Below are 21,258 nucleotides of genomic sequence, written 5' to 3' on the forward strand. Positions count from 1 at the left end.
GTCACCATCCCCTGTGTATAAAGTGCTTCTTTTCCTTCAAGTCCCATTTAGTTCTGAGTGAGGGAAGCCAGGAAGAGCTTAGGCAAAGTCCTGTCTACTCTCCGCCATCTTGGCTCCCTCAAGTCCCATTTCAGACACCATCTTTCTCATTAGTTCATTCCTGATCCATCTTACCCCCAAATGAAAGCCATCATCACTCCCTAAGGCTTTTTACAGCCTTTTGCCTGGGCCTTTTTTATTGTCCTTAACTCGTTCTCTTCTGTCATAGTCTTGGGTTACCATTGGATCCTAATGTCTTCATTATGTCTTCAGTTACCATTGGATTACAAACTTGACAGCAGGATGTGTGTGATTTTTGTTTCCGTATCCTCAGTACTGTGTACAAGGCAGATCTCGAATGGCCTCAGTATTTAAATGTTGAAGGAAATGGGCCCAAAGGGAAGGGGAATATTCAGGGTCACATGAAGCAAGGATTCCCAATTTGCCTTTTCTTGGCATCTTTAATGGGCTAACTCTTATTCTCCCTTTTCTAGCCATTTTGTGGCGGAGCCCTGGTCATTTGAATAATTTGACCTGGCCACCCTGGGAGAAGGGAGGGGGGATTCCCAGGCCATTACAAAGAATAGAGCACTCTCACTATCCCCTGGACTCAGTGGGAGGCACCAACATGAGTGCCTGTGTGGGGAGAAGCACAAACTGATGAGTCACCATGAGCCTATATGGGGTTAGACAGAGATGAGAGGGAGACATAGAGAAAGGGAGGGAGACAGAGACAGAGAGATTGTGAGATACAAGAAGAAAGTGTATCTCTTGTTTTGTGTGAGATGGAGCTTTGATGTCCATGTATAAAAGAAAGTTTTAAGAATCACAGATCTAAATATATGGGAAAATTTGTATAGGGTCAATGTAACAGAGCTGGTCCCCTGTGAAGGCAATAAGTGCCATCTGCTGGAGAATAAGGAGAAGAACAGAACTTTTGAAGTCATTAGTGGGGCCAGAAAAAAAATGGGAGATCATCTGAGGGGAGAAGAGAAGGCCTTTGGGAAGAAGGACCTCAGGAAGCTGGACTTTGGAAGGCTAAGTAATTCAATGGAAAGAGTACTGGTTCTGGAATCAGAGGACTTAGGTTCAAATCTCCCTCCCCCCTTCCCCTCCCCCCCCCCCAATAATTATTGCTTGTGCAACCTTAAGCAAGTCATGGCAAGTCACTTCCTCTCCCTGCGCCTCAATTTCCTCTTCTGTAAAATGAGGGGGTTGTGATTAGATGGACTTTTAGTTCTCTTCAGCTCCAGGGGCTAATATGAATCTATTAGTAAGGGACAGTAGTGTAGTGATCACTACCTGCTAGAAACTAAGGATTAGTTCAGAAAGGAAAGCTGTAGGGGACAGTGAAAAATGGCAACTGAGAGAGGCCTCATAGGTAAAATTATAGGACCATAGCTTTGGAGCTGTAAGGGACTTTAGAGTATCGAGTACAACCCTCCTCACTTTGTTTTGCAGACAATGAGACCGAGGCAAGAGACCCAAGGGTCCCGGCTAGTAAGTCTCTAAGGTGGAACTTGAGGTCTTAACTGCTTCCAGGTTTAGCAACCTCTCTGTCAACCTCTGCTTCCTGTTATGAAGCTTGTGACTTCTGTGCTTTTAAGGAGAGCTGGGTGGCAACCTTTGGCGGGGGAGGAATATGTTAGATGCTGAAGCTCCCAGGTTACCAAAAAACAAGATGGAGAGATCTAAAGTATACTGGACATTTGGGATGGGGAAGGAATACGGATTTTTGTAGCTTCTTACTTCAGCGGGCACTGGTCAGTGTACTGCAGTACCATTTTGATGGTCATCTCTAGATGAGGGGGAAGTGGGGAAGTGAAAAAAAGGCTTCCAGAGGCAACGTGGAAGACTTTGTAGTTAAGCCGGCAGCCTATATGAATGACGTTTAGCCACAAACTTGAGAACAGACACTGGAAACGGTGAATAGGAAGTTTCTTTTCATGTACTTTATTGCAATCTAAACCTGCCGCATCCCTCCCCCCTCCCTAAGCCAGCTTTTACTAAAATCCCCAGGATTAGGTTGAAGGGTGGATCCAGGGTGACACTGGGAATCTAGGGAGCAGGCTGATGCTGAAGATGCTCCTCTGGAGGCCTCTGTTTGCTTTGAGTGGAATGCTGGTGGTCTGGAGCCTTCCCTCAGTGGAAGCTTTTTCCAGTCCGAACCAGGATGGATTCCTTCCCCCACCTTCCAGCTAGCAAGTTCCGTGCCCCACCTTGCTTGGAGTGTCCCCTGTGGCTTTCTGAATTCCAAACCCCTAGGCTTGCTCTCTGTCCTGAGAGAGTCACCTTTTCCTCCCCTTAACGCCCGGGTTAGAGAGGAGGAGGAAGTTGTCTGGAAGCTCATGTTCTTGTAGGGCAAAGAAAGAAAGGGATAGCAAATTTCTAAGCCTTACAGAAGGGGAGGTTGCAGGGGTTGGGGGAAGGAGCTTCAGCCTTCGGAGGTGGCCAAGAAAGCAGAAAAGAATGGCGGCGGGAGCAACTTGGTGGGCCTTTTCAGCAAGCCAGAGCGCCCGAAACTGCATTTACAGGTAACAGGGAGAAATCCGGGGAGCCCTTTGGGCCGGGAAGGGGCCTCTTGGGCGGGAAGGGGCCTCGGAGAGCAGAGATCGCCTGAGCCGGGGCCTTCTTTGACAGCAAACCGGAAAGGCTTTGCCCCGGGGCAGTGCAGGTTGGTGGCAGAGCCGGCATCGGGACAGAACCCTGACTCCAAATGCCAGCCTCGACTACCCCGCGCGGCTCCCCGAAGGCACTGCGACTGGGGCGGGGGGGGGCAGCTCCCCGCAGAGCGGGCGTCTGCCGTCAGCCGCCGGCCAGCTCCAGGCCGTTCGGGCTGCGCCCGTGTCCTCCTGCTTTCCAGGGGGCCGGTACAAAGGCTGAGAGTCCCTTTCGCACGAGAGTCCCGGGAAGCTAGTCCCAGAGGAGGCGCTCGGGGCCGCGCAGGCGCAGAGGGAGCCCGCGTGCCCCGGGTGGCGTGGGCGGGGCCCCCGGGCGGGCCCTCAAGGCTCCGGCTCCGCCCCCGGCCCCGCCCCCGCCTCCAGAGACAGGGCGCGCAGCTGCTCCTCGGCACTGGCCAGCTCCCCCTCGTCTCGCCCGCTTTCGGAACCCTCGAAGCAGCCCGAATCTCGGGGAATATCAGCCTTGGAGGCCGTCGTGTGCTCCGGCGCCGGCTCCACGTTCGTCTGCGGGCCTTCTTCCGCCTCGCTGCCGGCTGCGGGGGCGGAGGGGGTGGGAGGAAATCTGTGAGGTCCTGGGCCCTTTTCCCCCCACCCACCCCCCTCCCGTTTCTGCTCCGCAGCGCCCGGGACCCAGATCTCTCGGAACAGAGAACCCGAGGGCTGCGACTACAACTGTCAGAGCTCGGAGGGACTGCTTTCCCTCCGAGAACACTGAGTGGCTGAGCTGAAAGAGATCTAGGGACCGAAGCAGTCAGAGCTGAAAGGGAGCTTAGAACCCAACCCAGAAGGGCCCGATCCTAGTGGGGCCCGTGTGTACAAGCCCCGCAGCCTGGATCCCCGACTCACTGTCGTAATCTAACAGCAGCTCTGCTGCCGTGAGCAGCTTGGCCCGGTGCTGGGGATCCACGATATTCAGCTCATTGAGATGGGTTTCCCGAAGCTCTTTGAAGTCTTCCAGGGTCTGGTAGCCATTGAGTAACAAGGTAGATGCGTGTTCCTAGCAGGGACAAATCACAATCTTGCTTTCAGCTTTTCCCCAGCCTGAAACTGGCTCCCTCTCCACACTAGCCCTGTGTGGCCTTCGACAAGCTATGTCCCTTCCAAGAGGACCTCCTCTTGGCCTCCGTTTTCTAGAAGATGCTAGGGGTGGACTAGAACAGTGGCTCTCCAACTGTTGTTCTCCATATCTTTATGCTATTAAAATTTATGGAGGATCTGTCCAAAGAGGATTTATGTGGGTTATATTTATAGTTGCCATATTAGAAATCAAAACTGGGGCAGCTAAATGGCCCAGGAGATAGAGCACTGGCCTTGGAGTCAGGAGGATCTGAGTTGCTGTGTCACCCTCTGCAAGTCACTTAAACTCAAATGCCTCTCAAAAGAAAAACAAACAAAAAAAAACGAATTTGGAATTTATAGACCTTCTGAAAGGGTTTCAGAGACCTCCCCCCCCCACCCCCCCCGTTTCTCTGCTCCATACTTTGAGAACCACTGGACTGGAAGACCTTTGAGCCTCCACTTCTCAATGTAGGACCCTCCCCCATCCAATTGTCCCTTTTCTCTCTTGGGCCAGAGGTTGGTCACCCATTTCCAAGAAATGGCCACTTTACACAGTCGTCGTGTTTCTGAAAACATGTATTCGTTGAATTTTGGCCAATCAAATTGGACCGACGGTGTCGGTGTCCAATATGACGGGCAATTTGTCATGTGAAGAGCCTTGTGGTGAATCCTTTGGTGAATGAAGAGTCCAACTTCCTTAACAGACCTGTGTAGGAGTGGCCCAGGCTGGTGACAGCCCTGGAGACCACGTCATGGGGTGGATCAGAAGGAGGAAATGAGAATGTTGAACCTGGACAATAGCTGACTCAGGGAGGGATACCAGAGCTGTCATCAAGGGTTTGAAGGGCTGGGCAGAGGGGATTAGGTGTCTCCTACCAAAGGACAGGGCTAAGAGTAATGGGCAGAAATGGCTAAGACTCAAATTTAGGAGCGATAGAAGGAAAAACTCCCTGACTTCTAGCGCTGTCCCAAAATAGCCCGGGCTATCTTGGGTGGGAGGGAATTCTTCCCTTCCCTTCAAGCCACTTGTTAGATATGTTGTTTAGATACTGGTTGGAGGAGGTGGCCCTTGAGGTCCCTTCCAATTCTGCTTTCCTTGAGGCTTTTTGAGGAGCAGGTCAAGCTTGTTCCCAGCATCCTTCTTGCCCTCCCCCCCCCCCACTCTTCAATTACTGACCTCCAGGCCAATTCGTTCCAGCAGCTCGTGTAGGGTCTTGGGTTTCGGCCTCTTGCCCTTGCTTGGACGTTGGCGGCCTCTCCGGGCAGGCCCCACGGCCTCCTCGGGCAGCACGTCCACATAGATGAACTTGAAGGAGCCCAGTTTGCCATTAAGCAGCCCAAGCCACGTGCCCACTGGTGGCTTCTCCACAATCTGGATCACATCTCCCTTCTGGGAGGTTAGGGGGAGGGGTGTGTGAAAAGGGACCTGAGCTTGGTCGGTCCACCTGGGGGAGAAGATCTCCCACCCAGGTCCCTCCAAGCTGCAGTTCACAGAGTGAAGGATGCTGCCCATTTTGGTTCCCCTTCATCGTCCCATCTTGTCCCTCACTGGTCTCAGGAATTGTAAGATATGGGTTCTCGACTTGATTCCACTACATATGACATTGGAAAAGCCCCTTTCCCCTCTCAGTGCTTCCGTTTCTTCAGCTGTCCTATCTAGGACTATTCACTTCTGCCCTCCTCCCCCACCCGGACCTCTTTCCCAAGGCTCCCCAGGAGGGTCCATGGGGGTACCCTCACCTGGAGTTTCAGTGAGTCCCTGTCGTAGGGACTGGGAGTGAAGTCGGTGTGGACCCGGGCCCTGCCACAGAAGGGGCCTGTGTACATCGGGGCCATCAGCTCCTCCACCCTCAGGCTGGTCTGCCCGCAGCCCACGGTGCCAGGGCCTGGGCTGCCCAGCTCGCTGCCTGCGGGGGGATGGACAACATGGGGAGAGGGCTTCACCTTTGTCCCTGCCTCGGCCTGGCTCCTAACACAGACTTTTGTTAGGACTGGGAGGGGAGAAGGGCCCTAGAGTGGTTAAATGGAAAATTCCCTTTAGGGGGAGACAAGACCCCCACTTTAAAAGGAGGTCCACATTCATCAAATGCCTTCTTTCTGCCTGATGGGGAGGAAGATGCCAGGGAACTGTAGGGAATCTCCTCCTTCCTGGATGAAGATAGTTGGGAGTAGAAGTGTGACCCCTTTTGCTTTGTGAACCCTCCTTCCCTTAGGAATGACCGTCCTACTTCTCCCACTCGGGGGGAGGAGGGACATATAACACAAAAGAAAGGCCCCCCCCACCCCTCCCTGGCTTTTCTCCCTACCCCATCCCCCTGCCCACTCCCTCATCCCCCGTTACTCACTAGTGGACGTTTGGCGACTGAGGATGGGGTGTCCATCATCATCCTGGTCAGTAAAGGCCAAAGGTATATTATCTGAAGCCAAGCCCTCCAGGAGGCAGTCGGGGGAGGTTGGGGAGGCCGAGCCTTCTTCCAGAGTATCTCCCTGAGGGTGAATCGGGAGATGGCTTTAGAATGGGGAGACTTCAATCTTAAGTTCACTTAGCAGGTTAGGAGTTGGGTGACTCTGGGCCGATCACTCCCCTTCTCTGGGGAGACCGAGAGCCGACATCTCCGTCACACTTTAAGATCGACACAGCACCTGCCTTTCCAAGACCAGGGCAGCAGCTGCACAGGTGCTATTGGAGTCTTAGGCTGCTGCCTTTTCATGGTGTGAAGGTGTAATGCTGCTTAGAATCTAAGCAGGGGTCCTCAAACTTTTTAAATAGGGGCCAATTCACTGTCCCTCAGACTGTTGGAGGGCCGGACTAGAGTAAAAACAAAAACTTTGTTTTGTGGGCCTTTAAATAAAGAAACTTCATAGGCCTGGGGGAGGGGATAAACATCCTCAGCTGCCCCATCAGGCCTGCGGGCCGTAGTTTGAGGACCCCTGGTTAGATAATCATAAAAAAGGACCTCAGAAGTCATGGGGGCTCAAGCCCTCATTCTGCAACCAGGGAAATGGAAGCCTTAAGAAGCTAAAAGATGCGCTGAAGGCTACGTAGAGAGTAGTAAGTAGCAGAGTCAGAATCGGACCCCCGATCCTTGGGCTTCAAATCCCAGGCCCTTTCCATTGAATGGCATTGCCTCCCATTTCATCGGAGCAGACATTTAGAACAAGGAAAAGATCTTCAAGGTCATCCAGTCTGACCCTCTTATTCTACACATGGAGAACTTAGTTTGTGTCTCACCCAGGGTCACACAGCTAGTAAAAGCGCCAGACTTAGGTTTCCCTGCCTCCAAAGTCAGTGCTTTGTCCACGGTAACATAATGTTTCTCTGTTAGTTTAGAGGCAGTATGCCTTTTTTTTTATTATTTATCTATTTTTTATATTGTAATTTAAATTCATTAATACTTATTAATTTAAATTTATTTTAAATTTTAATTTAATTTAAATTTATTTTAAATCTAAATTTAAATTAAATTAATTATTTATATCAATAAAGGGCCATTCTTGGAGTCCAAAATATCTGGATTCAAGTAATACTTCTCACATAAACTAGCTATATGACTCTGGACAAGTCATTTAACTTCTCAGTGTCCCAGGCTACTTCTCTGGTGGAGGAAGGAGTAAGAGATCAAAAAGGAAAAAATGAGAAAAAACAAAAAGCACTGAAAATAAAAAGCGATTATTAGAAAAAAAATCACAGATCAAGATTCTTCTCCGTTCGTTCCTCCCCTCCCTTCCCCAAACCCTCCCCTAATACCTTGAGTGTAATAAAAGCTTTCCTCGCTTAAGGCAGGTAGTACAAAGGTTACCATTCCCATTTCAGAGAGGCAAAAAGGAAGATTACCTGATTAGTGAGTTTTTCCAGTCCTTTGTAGCTCTAAGCTTTGAGGAGTCTTTGTAATTATTAGAGAGGAGCGGGGTCACATCATTAAAGTGACTCCCCTGGCTCACCAGCCCTTGGTCCCCATCCATACGCTTCCTGCCCTGGCTCCCAGGCAAGACCAGCTCCAGAAAGAAGTTTACCATTGACTTGGCTGGCCCTCCATCCCCAAGCTCAGGGTTTAGAGCTGGAAGGGAGCTGGTCCAAGTCCATCATCTTACAGAGGAGGAAACAGACCCGGACGAAGGCAGATGGCTTGTCCAGGTCACACGGATTCTAAAAGACAGAGTTGACCTGACATCCAGTGCTCTTTTCTCCGTGTGTCCTTGGGCAGGCTGGCACTTCATTTGCCTAGGGTGTGGGCCCTCTGCCTGTGCCATGAGCTGGCCCTGCTCTCCCTTTCAGCTCTAAATCTCTTGTCCTCCACCCTCCCTTTTTGGTCTCGGGTCTCACCATCCCCTCTGACAGGGCCTTCACCATCGTCTTGCCCATCTTCCTGTTCATGGTACGGGAAATCACTGCTCTCCATTTCTTTCCCAGCTTCTTTGCACTCTTCCCAGGATCCTCTGTGGTGGGGCCTCCTGTGTCATCCTCTGGGATCTAGGGGAAGAAAAGAAAGCTTTGCAGCCCGGGACCTCCAGAATCCTTTTGAGCCATCTTCCATGGCCAGCTCTGAGTTCCAAATGGGCCCTCTGCTTCCCCCTCCTCCCCCATCTCTGCCATGTGACATTCTATTCCTCCTTCAAGGCTGAGCCCAAGTTCCATCTTGGGAAGGTGAGCCCCCTGGTCACAAGGGATATTTTCCCTTTCCAGAGCCCCCCCAACCCTTGATTTTTTCTTCCCATTGTATTTTCCCATAGTGTATGTCCTCCAGTGCCATGGATCTTGTCCTTTTACTATACCAGAAGGTTCCAGAGAGCATGGCCAGTGTCGGGATTTTTAAAAATCTCTCCCACAGCAAATCCCAGCACATAACAGGTACTCTGTGTGTGTGTGTGTGTGTGTGTGTGTGTGTGTGTGTGTGTAAGGAGCACTAAGTCATTTTTCTGTCCCCTAGAACCTGCTCCTCCTTCTGATATCACCATTTACCCTGTCTCTCCTTCTCAACCTTGGAGATGTCTTTGCCCCTTCCCTCTCTCTGAATTTCCCAGCAGCACCACAGGCTGTCTCCAGTGTCTCTCCAACCTGCTCCCTCTTGATTATTTTCAAGGCTACCTCCCTCACGCTAGCTCATCCACCTGGGTCAGTTTCCTAACACCTTTGCTTTCTCCCTCCTCAAATCAGTTCTTCATATCCATGACAAACTTATTTTCCCTCCTCATATCAGTCCTGCAGTCGTGTTATTCCTCTGTTCAGAAATCTTCAGGGCTCCTTATTACCTGAGACCTTCCCTAATCAGATACTACCCTGCTTTCCCAGACCTTTGACATTATCCACCTCTTTGTACCCTATTCTCCCGCCCAAACCTTGTCTCCAGCCCCGCTCCCAACCTATATCTCAAGTTCTTGTTTTGACTCAGCTTTTTCTAAAGCCTGGAATATCCCTCCTTTCTCTCTTCTTCTGGTGAATTCCAGCTCCCAAAGCCTAGCTTCCGGGTCACATCCTCCAGTCAATGGCAATCTCCCCAGTGAGACTTCAAACAGCTGGCTTGTGGTGGTGTCTCATCTCCTATTGGATTGTGGGTTCCATGAAGGCAGGAACCCTGTCTTATTTAAGCTTCACGTCCTTCCTACTATCCAGTGCCACTAGGCCCTGCATACGTCAGGTGCCTGGTAAATATCTGTTGAAACATGGGGATGGGAAGAAGGGAGAGAGGAGGCTGGTGGGAAGGACTTGGGGAAAGATCAGGTGAGCAAGCTTGGCAGGAAGTAGGGGGGACATAGGCTTATGGGAGCAGAGATGCAGAGCGGGGTGGGGGGAATCTCAGAGACCGTCTAGACATGGGGCATGCCGTGCTCTCCGGGAGGAGTCGGGTTGATTTTGTAAACAAAAAAGACTAGACGGCGTCCAGGATTGAAACTTCTGTTGCTCGTTTAGGAATAGTGCAAGGAGTAAGGCAAAGGCTATTAAAAATAGAACATCTCAAGGGAAGGGATTGTTTGATTTTTCCCTTTGCATTCTGGTGACTGGCACATAAGGAGGTTTTGGCCCTGGGATGTCACTGATAGAGGTAATTTCCAGATGACGACATTTTCTCCGCTATTGTGGGTTGGTGCTTTCCCTTCAACTTATAGTCAGATAATTGTATAAAACACTGAGAAGTTAAGTGACTCGCTCAGAGTCGTCCAGTGAAGTGTCTAAGGCAGAACCGGAACCCGACTTTTTTCGGTTCCCAGGTCAGCTCTGACCTATTCCAGGAACAGAACAAGCGCTTTTAATAAATGCTCGTTGATTATTTGTGCCATGAAATTAGTGGTAGTGGAAAGGACCATGCGCGTGTTAGACCTGGACGGCGATCCTGGGGTCTTGTTCCCTCATCGAGGCCCCTCAGCTCCGTACTCACATTGTCCTCTAGATTAAATTCCTTCTCGCTCACTACGGGAGAGCTGGGCTTCGACTTGGCAAAGTCCTTGAAACTGCTGGATCGCTGTAGCGAGAGCTGGAAGAAACAAGACAGAGAAAGTCAGCACAGCTCCATGGGGCCTAAGAAGGTCACCAGGTCATCTTTGCAGCCCCACAGCTCAGTGTGGCGAGCTGAGCCCTAATGAAGCCCTGGGTCTAATAATCCTGCAGGCCAGAGGGTCCCTCTTCGCCCCCTATTCTGAGGGTATTCCGAGCTCTCAGGCTCAGACTTGAGTTCCCCAACACAGGCCCCAAACTGAGCGCTGCCCTGGCCACAGACTAAGATGAAGAACTGGCTGACCTCAACATTTGGGAAGTCATAAGTGTTGATCCGCTTTAAGGCTTGCAAAATGCTTTACGTATATTATCTCACTGGATCTTCATAACAACCTTGGGAGTTAGGGTGTTGCCTTTGACACATGTTGGTTGTGTGTCCCCAGTCAAATCCCTTAACCTCTCAGAAGTCTAAGCCACGCTCCGGCTGACAGAGAAGGAGCCGTCCCTGCGTCGGTAGAAGGGGTTTCCTCCCGTGGGAGTGCCCTGAATCTCATATCCAATTCATTTGCATGTCGCTGTCATCTTCACGATATCTAATCCCTATCGCTATCCCTTAAACTCCTTCCTAATCTGCCTCCAAAGAGTATTTCCAGGTTTTTCTCATTAAACTCTAAGCTTCTTGCGGGCAGGGATTGTGATTTTGCCTTTCTTTGTATCTCCAGCTCTTAGCACACGACTGGGCACAAATAAGTGTTTGTTGACTGAATACACCTCTCTCTCCCTCATACACTCTATATTCCCAACTAAACTGACTCAGTTGCTGTTCTCTCTATAGGCCATTCATTCTGTTTCCCTTTTCCCAGCTGTTGCCTAGGCTTGGAATCTTCTCCCTCCTGACCTCTGCTTCCTGGAACCCTTAGAATCTCAAGACTCAGCTCAAGTGCTGATTCGTACCCCTCCCCTTCCAAGTACTTTGTGTTTCTCCGTATTCTGTACTTCCTCATCTGTTTACATGTTCTTTCCCTCAAGAGAAAAAATAAGCTCCTCGAGGGCAGGGCCCGTCCCATCATCAGCTTTGCGTCCTGGGCTCATAAACTTGCAGAAAATGTTGGTGGGACTGAATCGAGTCAGCCGAAGAACACCCATGTTACCGGGAAATTGTCACGCTGGCTGCCGTCAACATCAGCGAGGTAACTCTAACTACGGTCAGCGTTAGCCGAGTAACTCGACCTACCGGCAGCTCGACTACCGTCGGCATTAGCTGGGTAATCGTAGCTTTGGCCGGCTAAGTCAGGTCGGGGAAATGTGCTCATTATCCTTCCTAAAGGACAACTGTTACAGACGCGGAACCTACAGGTTTGAAATGCTTATGGTTTCTGGTCATAGAATCCTAGACCAATAGGCCTGGAGGAAGAGACCCAGGGAAAGAAAAAGACTTTCCCAAGAACATTCTGCCATTGAGCAGCAGAGCTGGGATGTGAATCCATGTTCTCTGACTTTAAGCCCAGTATTCTTTTTTTAATTAATTAATTTTATTAAAGCTTTTTATTGACAGAACATAGGCATGGGTAATTTTTCAACATTGACCCTTGCAAAACTTTCTTTTCCAAATCTTTCCCTCCTGGGGCAGCTAGGTGGCGCAGTGGATAGAGCAAAAGGCCTGAAGTCAGGAGGACCTGAGTTCAAAATTGACCTCAGACACTTAACACTTCCTAGCTGTGTGGCCCTGGGCAAGTCACTTAACCCCAATTGCCTCGGCCAAAACAAACCAAAAAAAAAAAAATACAGAATGCAAAGTCAAATGTGAAGCTTCATTTAAAGCATTGATAGACTATATTGCACTAGATCAACAAACACTTAGGTTTTTCCAAACACTTTCCTATTGCATTTCCCAGCACTTACAGAATGAATCGGCTATGAACATATAGAACACCCGCTTCTCTGCTGGTGGCGCTGCAGCAGATGGAGCGCTGGGTTCGAAATGAGGAAAACCTGAGCTCAAATTCAGCCTTAGACACTTAACACTTCCTAGCTGTGTGGCCCTGGGCAAGTCACTTAACCCCAATTGCCTCGGCCAAAACAAACCCAAAAAAAAAAATACAGTATGCAAAGTCACTAACTGAATGATCCTGGGCAAGTCACTCTGCCTCTGTTTGCCTTAATGCATTGAAGAAGGAAATGACAAACTGCTCTGGGATCTTTGCCAAGAAATCTCCACGGCCGGTATTGATGTGCTACGGTCCGGGATTATGAATAATGAGGCTTCTGTGGTCCTGGGTACCGGGGAGACAAAGACCAAAGCGAAACCAGCTCTGCCCTCAAGGAGCTTCTGTGCTCCTGATGGGAAACGACACAGACACTGAGAAGGCAGCACCAAGCATATGGAAAAGAAACTGAAGCTCAGGAGGAAGCTCTAGTGACCTAAGGAGTCTACTAGTAGAGGTGGAGGTGAGAACAGGGGCCCAGAGGGACAGATGTGTATGGAGAGGGGGTGACGTATGTGTGTACGTTGTGTGGAGGAGCATACGGGGTGTGTGTGTGTGTGTGTCTGTGTGTGTGTGTGGAGAAGAGAAGGATGTGCGATCCATCTGCCAAAGCAGGTTCGAACCGGCTTGGGAAAGGCTTCAACGCCAAGATGAGGAGTTTGTATTCTACTCCCTGGTCCAAAGAAAGCCATTGAAGCTTCACCACCGGGGAGTGGCGCGCTCGGACCCATGCTTGGGAGTAGCGCTTTGGCAGCCGTTTGGAGGCCGGATTGCAGAAGGGAGAGGTGGGATTGAGAGTGACCACGCGGGAAGCTGTTGCGGTAGTCCAGGCGAAAGGTGATGATGATCCGAACTGCGGTGGTTGGGGTGTGAGTGGAGAGATGGGGAAAATGTGGAGGTGCAATTGAGAAGACTTGGCAGCCGAGTGCAGAGGGGTGGGGTGGAGAGAGTAAGGAGTTGGGCAGGAGGCTCAGATTTCAAACCTAATTGACTGGAAGAATGGTGGCAGTAAGAGAAGTAGGGAAGTGAGGAGAGGTCTTGGGGAAAGTCTAACGAGTTCTGCTTTGGACATGTTGAGTTTGAAATGCCTGGGTCAACTGGGGGTGGAATGGTTAGAGTACTAGGCCTGAACTCCACCTGAGTCCAAATCTAAGGGGTATATCTGAGAGATGCCGTGGACATAGAAATGACACTCTTTGGCAGCTGGTTGGTCACGAGGAGTCAGGGAAGAGAGTATTCCTTGACTCATCCTCTCTATCCAGTGTTTGACACCTCCTAGTTGTGTGACCCTGGGTTAAGTGACTTACCCCCTACCTGCCCAAGTTTCCTTATTTGCAAAATTGGAGCAATCGCAGTACCTATCTCCTAGAGATGTTGTGAAGATCAAAGAAGAGAATATCTGTAAGGCATTCAGCACAGTGCCTAGCACATAGTAGGTGCTATATCAATGCTTGCTCCTTTCCCCTCCCCCATGGGACACCCGGATGAAGGTGTCTAGCGCATGATTGGGGATACGAGGTTGGGGTTCAGAAGCGAGGCTGGATCTGGGAATCCTCTGCATAGAGCCGAGTGCATTAAATGCATGGGAGCTGATGAGATCACGAACAGAGCGTGAAAGAAGAAGACATGGAGCCTTAGGATCCGTCCCCATGTGGCGGGCCTGACGTGGGTGACGATGAAACAACAAGAACAGAGGAGGAGTGGTCGGACAGGCAGGAAGAAAACCAGGTGAGAACGGCATCCCGCCTAGAGAGGAGAGAATATAGAGGAATAAGGGCTGACCGGAGGTGTCAAAGGTTGCAGAGAGGTCAAGAAGGTCAGGAGGGATGATGACTGAGAATAGGCTAGGGGAAAGAGGGAAAGAAGGGGTGGTCTGGCTGGCTGGAGTCCAGGGAGGAGGGCTCCCTGAGGAAGGCCTGAGCTGCCTGAATGGAAGACTCGCTATTTATAGGTAGAGGGGGCCTATTGTGGTCTCCCCGGCCTCCCTGTCCCCTTTGTGAGCCCTGTCCAGCAGTGCTGAGAACACGCCAAGCAGGCTAGAGAGATGGCAGCGAGCCAGGAGTGGCCTTTGTTGGGCGACTAGTAACCTCACCTCCCGGCTTAGGCCTCTAATCATTTCCCTTCCCTCCACCTCTTCCTGTCATTAATCTGCTGTCTCTTGGGGCTTTGGGGTCCGTGGCAGGATTCAGGGGAGGGGGGACAGAGAGAGACCGGTTCCCAGACTGAGGTACCCGCAACCGAGCGCACCAGTATAAGGTGCCTCACCCTTCCTCCAGAGGAGGTGGGGCTTCACCAGTTTTGTCCCTGTCTCTCCAAGGTTGGGGCATCTCCAGAAAAGAGGCTTAGTCTCTTTCCCTGAACTCTTTCCCAGTCAGGGGCCAGCCTTTACTTCACAGATAGGATCTCATTGGAGCCTCACAACAAGCCTGGTCTTTTATTATTCTCATTTTTCAGATGAGGAAACTGAGGCAGAAAGGTTAAGTGACTTGCCTAGATATGACACAGCTAGTAAGTATGGATGAGAGGATTGGAACTCTGTTCTTAATTCCAGGAGGAGAGAAAAGATCATCAGATGGAGACATTAAGAAACTATGGGTGATAGTAGTATCAGGTAGCTGGTGAGATGGCAACGGGGATTGAAAGGGGCTTTCTGGATTCCCTTCCCCGTTGCCAGTTTGGGTCTGTGAGCGGTGCCGGCGGGCTGCGACTGCCGGCCAGTCTTCCACCCCCATTTAAGAAGTCCCCCTAAAAGATCTCTCCATCATCTTTTCCCCGCTTTCCCTCTCATCCCAAAGCACCGAGTGCTCCCCCTCCGCGCTCAGTGCCTTTTAAATCACGGTCAGTTTCATCAAAGAGGCGGGAGTTCAACCCCCTCATTCAGTAACTGAGGAGGAAACTGAAGTCCAGGAAGGAGAAGGGATCTACATCACAACATTCACAATATTCAAGGTCACAGTGTTAGTAAGCGACACAGCCCGGATGGCCTTCTGGGAGATTGTGCCTCGCTCGGTCCTAACTCTGGATGGATCACCAGCCCCCCCACGCTCCTCCCTGCCAATCTGTGTCCTGTTACTTCTTCAAGACCATCTTCTTTAAATGGTCTAAAATCCTCCTCCTCTAGGAAGCCTCAGCTTTACTTTTGGGTCTCTGTCATCGCCGCCTGCCTCCTCTGCACACGCACGCTTACTTTGTACCATTTTTCTTGATTGTGCTTTTACTGCCTTTTATTGATTGTCATTCTATTATACCTTTTTATTTACAAGATAGATGCATGGGTAATTTTTCAACACTGACCCTTGCAAAACCTTCTGTTCCAAATCCCTCCCTTCCCCCTGCTCCCCTCGCTGGCAGGTAGCCCAATACATGTTAAATATGTTAAGATATATGTTAGATCCAATATACGTATACATATTTATACAGTTATCTTGCTGCACAAGATAAATCGGATCTAGAAGGGGAAAAAACTGAGAAAGGAAACAAAATGCAATTCTGCTGCCTTTTAAATGTTCCTGACTCTCATGGGACCAAAGGATCAAGTGATCAATCGGTGAGCATTTATTAAATACCTAGTGTATGCCTCCAACTTTGTAAACTTCTGAATGTAAAGGAAGAGGAACATTTTTCCCTCCTGGCAAGCCTATGTTCTGATGGAAGAGATAGAGATAGAGATAAGAGAGAGATTTTGATATACACATATATTGTATGCATGATCCATGCATGTACACATGTAGACTCACATACATGTTTACATACATGTGAACACATATACACTGCCTATATACACACACATATATGCATATATAGATCTACATATGTGTATCTATAAAACCAGATCCATCTTTGGAACATGGAGAGTAGATGGAAGGTAACATTAAAGAGAGGGCTGGGGAAGGATGACCACAACAGGCCTTTTGAAGAAGGCAGTTGTTGAGCTAAGTCTCTAAGGAAGCTAGGAATTCTGGGAGATGAAAGGGAAAGAGCATTTCAGGCTTGGAGGACAATGAATGCACGTGTGGGAGAGGTGTGTGCAGAGTGGCAAGGGGCCCAATATGGCGGGAACATGTGGAGGGGAATGATGTGTAAGAAGATCAGACAGTAAGGGAATGAGTTGTAAGGAGATTTTGATGCTAAACAAGAGAATTAATATTTGATCCTAGAGGTAATAGGGAGCCATTTGAGAGTATTGAGTGGGGAGGTGACCTGGTCAGATCAGTACTTTAGGAAGATCACCTTAGCAGCTATGGAAGATGGATCGAGGTGGAGAAACTAATTAAGAAACTCCTGGAATAGTCTAGGCAAGAAGAGATGAGGGCCCGTGAGAATGGAGAGAAAGGACTATGTTCCAGAGATGACGTGGCCATAGAGATGATGCTCTTTGGCCCCTGGTTGGTTATGAGGAGTGGGGGAGAGAGTTTTCCTTGACGTGTCCTCTCTATCCAGTCTTTGATTCTCCTCATTTCTCCTCAAATCATGTTAAAAGCCCCATGCTCACCGCCTCCTTTTTCGGGCGCCTCAGGCTTCTCGATGGCGCCATGTTTGGGGCAGCCTGTGCTCCCAGCTCTTGATGCCATTTTCTCCATGTGCTCTTTCAAAACCGATACCGGTTGCTAGGTTCTCCCTGCAGACACACGGCTCTCTTTGCAGATCCTTATCGGATTTAAGGTCGATGTGATTTAGTGCCACGTGGGTAGAGGGCCAGCTTGGGCATTGGGGAGATCGGTTCTGACACATACTAAGCATGTGGCCAGGAGCAAGCTACCGCATCTCCTCTCGCCCGAGGTCGCCGTCCACGTTCCTAAGCTGATCTTAGGCGCACAGGGAATTCCCCACATTGGTGAAATCGCAAATCGGGACAAATCACCGCCAACAAAACTTTCCAGGAAAGGCCAGGCTCGTCCTCCCAAGTGAGCCCCCCCTTCCATTACCCTTTGGGGGTGGATGGGAGAGAAGTGCTTCTGCTGCCTAAGATCAACACCAGCTCTGAAGGGCCCACGGTCCCATAGGACCGGGGGTGGGTTTGGGTAGGAATTGGGAGCCGCTCTCGGCTTCTGAAGGGCCCTAAGAATGCCTGGGCTTCCCCTGCGGGGTTCCACACCAGCACATGCCCATCTATCATTCTTCATTCTACCCTTGTCCTCACAGGGGAACAGGGGCTCAGAAAAAGGAAGTGATTCACCTAGAGGCCCAGAGGAGGCTGGGGCAGCAGGGGGCTGGAAGTAGGGCCTCCGGCCTTCTGGCCCATCATAACATTTCTTTCTTGGGAGAGCTGTCTGGGTAGGAGTAGAGGAAAGAGGAGTGGAAGTAAAGGATCCTCTGGCCCCAGAGGCCCCAGAAACCAGGGCCCAGTTTGGAAGCGGGCACCAGTCGGTCAACTGGCCTCCAGAACCCTGGAGGCTAAGGGAGGGAGCCAGGTATGAAGAGCCTGCAAGTATGCTACAATGGAGCAAACTCGGGTCTCGGCATCAGAGGACCCAGGCTTGAACAGCAGCTCTGACACAGGCAGTGTGTCATCACGGCCATGTCCCTCTTGCTTCTTTTTCCTCATCAATAAAACGAGACAGTTGTACTAGATGATCTTTAAGGCCCCCTCGATATTGTCATATGAGGACTTGGATGTTCGGTTTCTAGAATTTTTCTCCTTTCTATGATCCCTCTAGTTCTCTGAGCCTCGGTTTTGTCATCTTTAAAACAGGACTATTATACCCCGACCTTCCTGCCAGGCGGGGCGGAGTGAGGATCTGAAGCGCTAAACTAAAGGGCAGACGGCTCTGCCGGTACCGGGGAGGGCCTTGGCTGCCTCCAGTTAGCCGTTTCCCACCCTTTGTCTTCTGGTGGGGGGCCAGGCCCAGGTGTGACTCAAGTAGCCTCAGCTTCTCTCCCCGAGGGAGCGAGCTAGGGGAAGTGGTGGCTTCGGACGGGGAGGCAGCCGATGGCAACTCTACTGGGTCTGGCACCTGGGATGAGAATATAAAGTCCCCCTCACCCCTTGCCATCTGGTGTGGCGGAACCAGAGGAAGAAACGCCATCTGATGACGAGTTTTCAAGTCAGAAAACATCAAGCACCCTTGTTCTGTGGGCCTGAGGACCTTCCCCTAACACACACTCACACAGACACCCGCCCACGCATATACCTACACCCCAAGCAGGATTCACACCCCAGCGACCAGGAGCAGGTGGGCCCGGTCGTCAGCGCAGCCTTTCTAATGCCCCCAGATCCCAACAAGCTTTCAGCGAAGACTCTACTTCTCTTCTAGAATTAGAGGGTCCTGAGAATCAAGTTGTGGAAGCGTGGGGTTGCAGAAAACCGGCAAAGAACACGGACGTGGAAGTTTATAATAGCAAAGAATAAGGTCAGGGAATCCCAGATTCCTATAACAGAATCCTAGGCCTGAACCTTCGATCCTGGAGCTGGGTGACCTCCGGCCAGTCCCTTTCCTCTCTGGGGCCTCAGTTTTCGACTCTGTTAAAGGGGAGAATTGGACTTGATGGCTTCTGAGGCCCCTTCTGATGTTGACCTTCTCTGATCTGAAGTTCTTTCCCCTCTCTAGGCCACAGTTTCTTGGAAAATGAGAGGGTTAGACTTGGATGAGCCCTTCTCACTCTGCCCATTCTGGGACCCCGAATCTCTTCCATTCTCTAGACCTCAGTTTCCGTCTCTGTAAAATGAGGGCATTAGGTTAAATGACCTCTGTGAGCTCTTTTGCCTCTGACGTTTCTGTGGTTCCACAAATAGATCATCTGGTCCAGGCTTCTGATTTTAGGAAGATGAATGTCTAAGCTATTTAAGGCCGGAGCTCATTCTCCTGACCTTCAAAATGCTCCCCTCACTGTATCGCACATACACGTGCACACGCGCACACGTACACACACACACACACACACACACACACACACACACTCACACACACACTCACACTCACACTCCCAAACATCTTTCCCAATTCTCTCTAAATCTCATTTTCCATCCCTCTCAAACTCATATCCATCAACCAATCAACAAGCCTTTATTAAGCACCAACTATTTACCAGCCACCGTGCTAAGCACCCAGGATATAAATAAAGGGAAACCCAGAATCTGTCCTCAAAGCTCTCCTCCTGTAATGGATCCTTACTTAAGCTTCCTGGTACCCAGCATCCCAAGATTCTAACATCTCTGCTCCCCTATGTCTATAGTTTTTTATCCTCCTCCAGAAGTCTTGTCCTAGCTTCACGGAACCTTAAGTTGAGATAGAACTGAGTCAAATGTGCTGAAAACGTGTGTGTGTGTGTGTGTGTGTGTGTGTGTGTGTGTGTGTGTGTCGATGAGAGGGTGCCCTTGGGGAACCATGGTATCCTTAAAGTGGACATCAAGTAGGTGAGCTCAGAAAGGATGGAAGTGGACACTGTTACGAAAGGAATAGAGTCCCAGGAGGAAGAGGTTATGGGAGCACCCAGGCGGTAGAGGCAAAGTCCTAGACACAAAGCCCTAGGATTCAAGGCTAGAAGGCAAAAGGTTTCTTCTAGAGCTCTGAGTCTATTCTAGAATTCAAATATTTGTTTTTCAGGGCTTAAAGTCTCTTCTAGAACACAAGTTCTTTTCTAAGGTTCTAACCATCAATTTTAGGAGTCTGGGCTTCTTTTCTAAGGTTCTGAGCATTTAGACTAGGATTCCAGCATTCTCTTCAAGGATTCTGTGAATTTATCCCAGAATTCTAGGTGTCTTTTCTATGTTCTAGGAGTCAATCTGAGGCTTTGAAGGTTCTCTTCTAGGGTTTTAAGAGCTGGTTCCGAAATGCCAGGCTTTTCTTTTAGGGTTCTATTTGTCTATGCCAGAATTGTAAGATTCTCTTTTGGGATTCTAGTAGGCCTCGGCCACCTGACTTCTTGGCTCTAAACAATGAATATCCTCTGGCCCTTTCTACTCATCTTGGTCATGAGGAGCCTTAGGGAACAAGAGACGGTATCGTTCCTCACCTTCTTCTTCTGGGTGGGCTCCTTCTCACTGGCGTTGGAGGGTTTGCGGCGCAGCATGGTGCCTTGTCCCGACCAAGAGTCTGCCTTTTGTCCGCCGGGTGCTCGGTTTCCACGGTCCTGCCCGGTGGGCACAGCATGGAGTAAGCCCGCCGGCTACTATGGGCTCTGGGTCTCAGACACCCAGCGGGCGGGTGGCAGGCGGGCAGGAAACTCAACCACGTGATCTGCTCTTACAGCAATCGCAGCCCCTGGGGAGGAAGGAAGTCCCGCTTCAGTCTCCAGAGACTCGACTGAAGTTAGCTTTGGGGTTGAATGAGCAGAGCAAAGTCCCAATGCTGCCTGGGCCTCCGGTCTCCAGCCCCCAAGCCTCTGCCTCCTAGCAAATGGGCGGCCCCTCCGGTATCCCGAGGCCTTCCTTCATGGCCCACCATCTGAGGACCAGAAACTAGGAGCACGTCGGGTGCTCTTGGCCATCATCATTGCCTCATGATGTTTCCCACCCTTTGTCTTCTGGTGGGGGGCCAGGCCCGGCTGTGACTCAGAGTTAACTGCTAATTATCTGCAAGTCTGGGGGATCTCCCTTGTCTTAAATCCTGAGGTTGTCTGAATCTTGACCGCCTTTCCTAGGTGGGAGGCCTTCCCTGGGCATCATATATAAAACAAAGTTCCTTTCCAGCTCCAAGATCCCCAGATTCCCTTTCCCCACCACGATGATACCAGGGTCCTTCCCCTGCCAATGTGGGCGCGGGCTCGGGGAAAGGAGGGCAGCATTAACATTAGCATGAGCAGAGATGCATGGCAAAGAGCACCTGGGACCGGGGCCCGGCTCTTGGTTCTGCCGCTTCCTCGCTGTGTGACCTTGGGCCCCAGATTTCCCCTCTCTGAAGGGAATATACCTCCTCTATAAAATAGGAATAGTAGTACTTGTATTGCTTACCCCATAGGCTTGTTGTGTAGTGAGGGCTTTATAGGCCTTAAGGATCTAGAGAGATGAGAGCTCTTATGGTTTATTAGATTGTAAATTCCTTGAGGGCAAGGTTGTGCCTTAACTTACTTGGGTATGTCCCCCACCGCCCAGCACCAGGCCCAGCACCAGTTGATGGTTCAGAAC

At 50.3% G+C, this 21,258-nt stretch overlaps 1 protein-coding gene across 1 annotated transcript; it reads right to left on the reverse strand.

Moving 5' to 3' along the window:
• Positions 1-1,960: 1,960 nt before the first annotated feature.
• SASH3 (SAM and SH3 domain containing 3) lies at positions 1,961-20,350 on the reverse strand. The gene is made up of 8 exons (XM_051968198.1): positions 20,148-20,350; positions 10,154-10,249; positions 8,104-8,250; positions 6,125-6,266; positions 5,520-5,686; positions 4,957-5,169; positions 3,567-3,717; positions 1,961-3,253 (listed from the first exon to the last, which is right to left on the reverse strand). The coding sequence occupies exons 1-8, from the start codon at positions 20,202-20,204 to the stop codon at positions 3,042-3,044; spliced, it is 1,185 nt and encodes a 394-aa protein (XP_051824158.1). The 5' UTR covers positions 20,205-20,350; the 3' UTR covers positions 1,961-3,041.
• Between the last annotated feature and the right edge of the window lie 908 nt (positions 20,351-21,258).

This window comes from Antechinus flavipes, chromosome X (assembly GCF_016432865.1).
Source record: "Antechinus flavipes isolate AdamAnt ecotype Samford, QLD, Australia chromosome X, AdamAnt_v2, whole genome shotgun sequence".
NCBI lineage: Eukaryota > Metazoa > Chordata > Mammalia > Dasyuromorphia > Dasyuridae > Antechinus > Antechinus flavipes.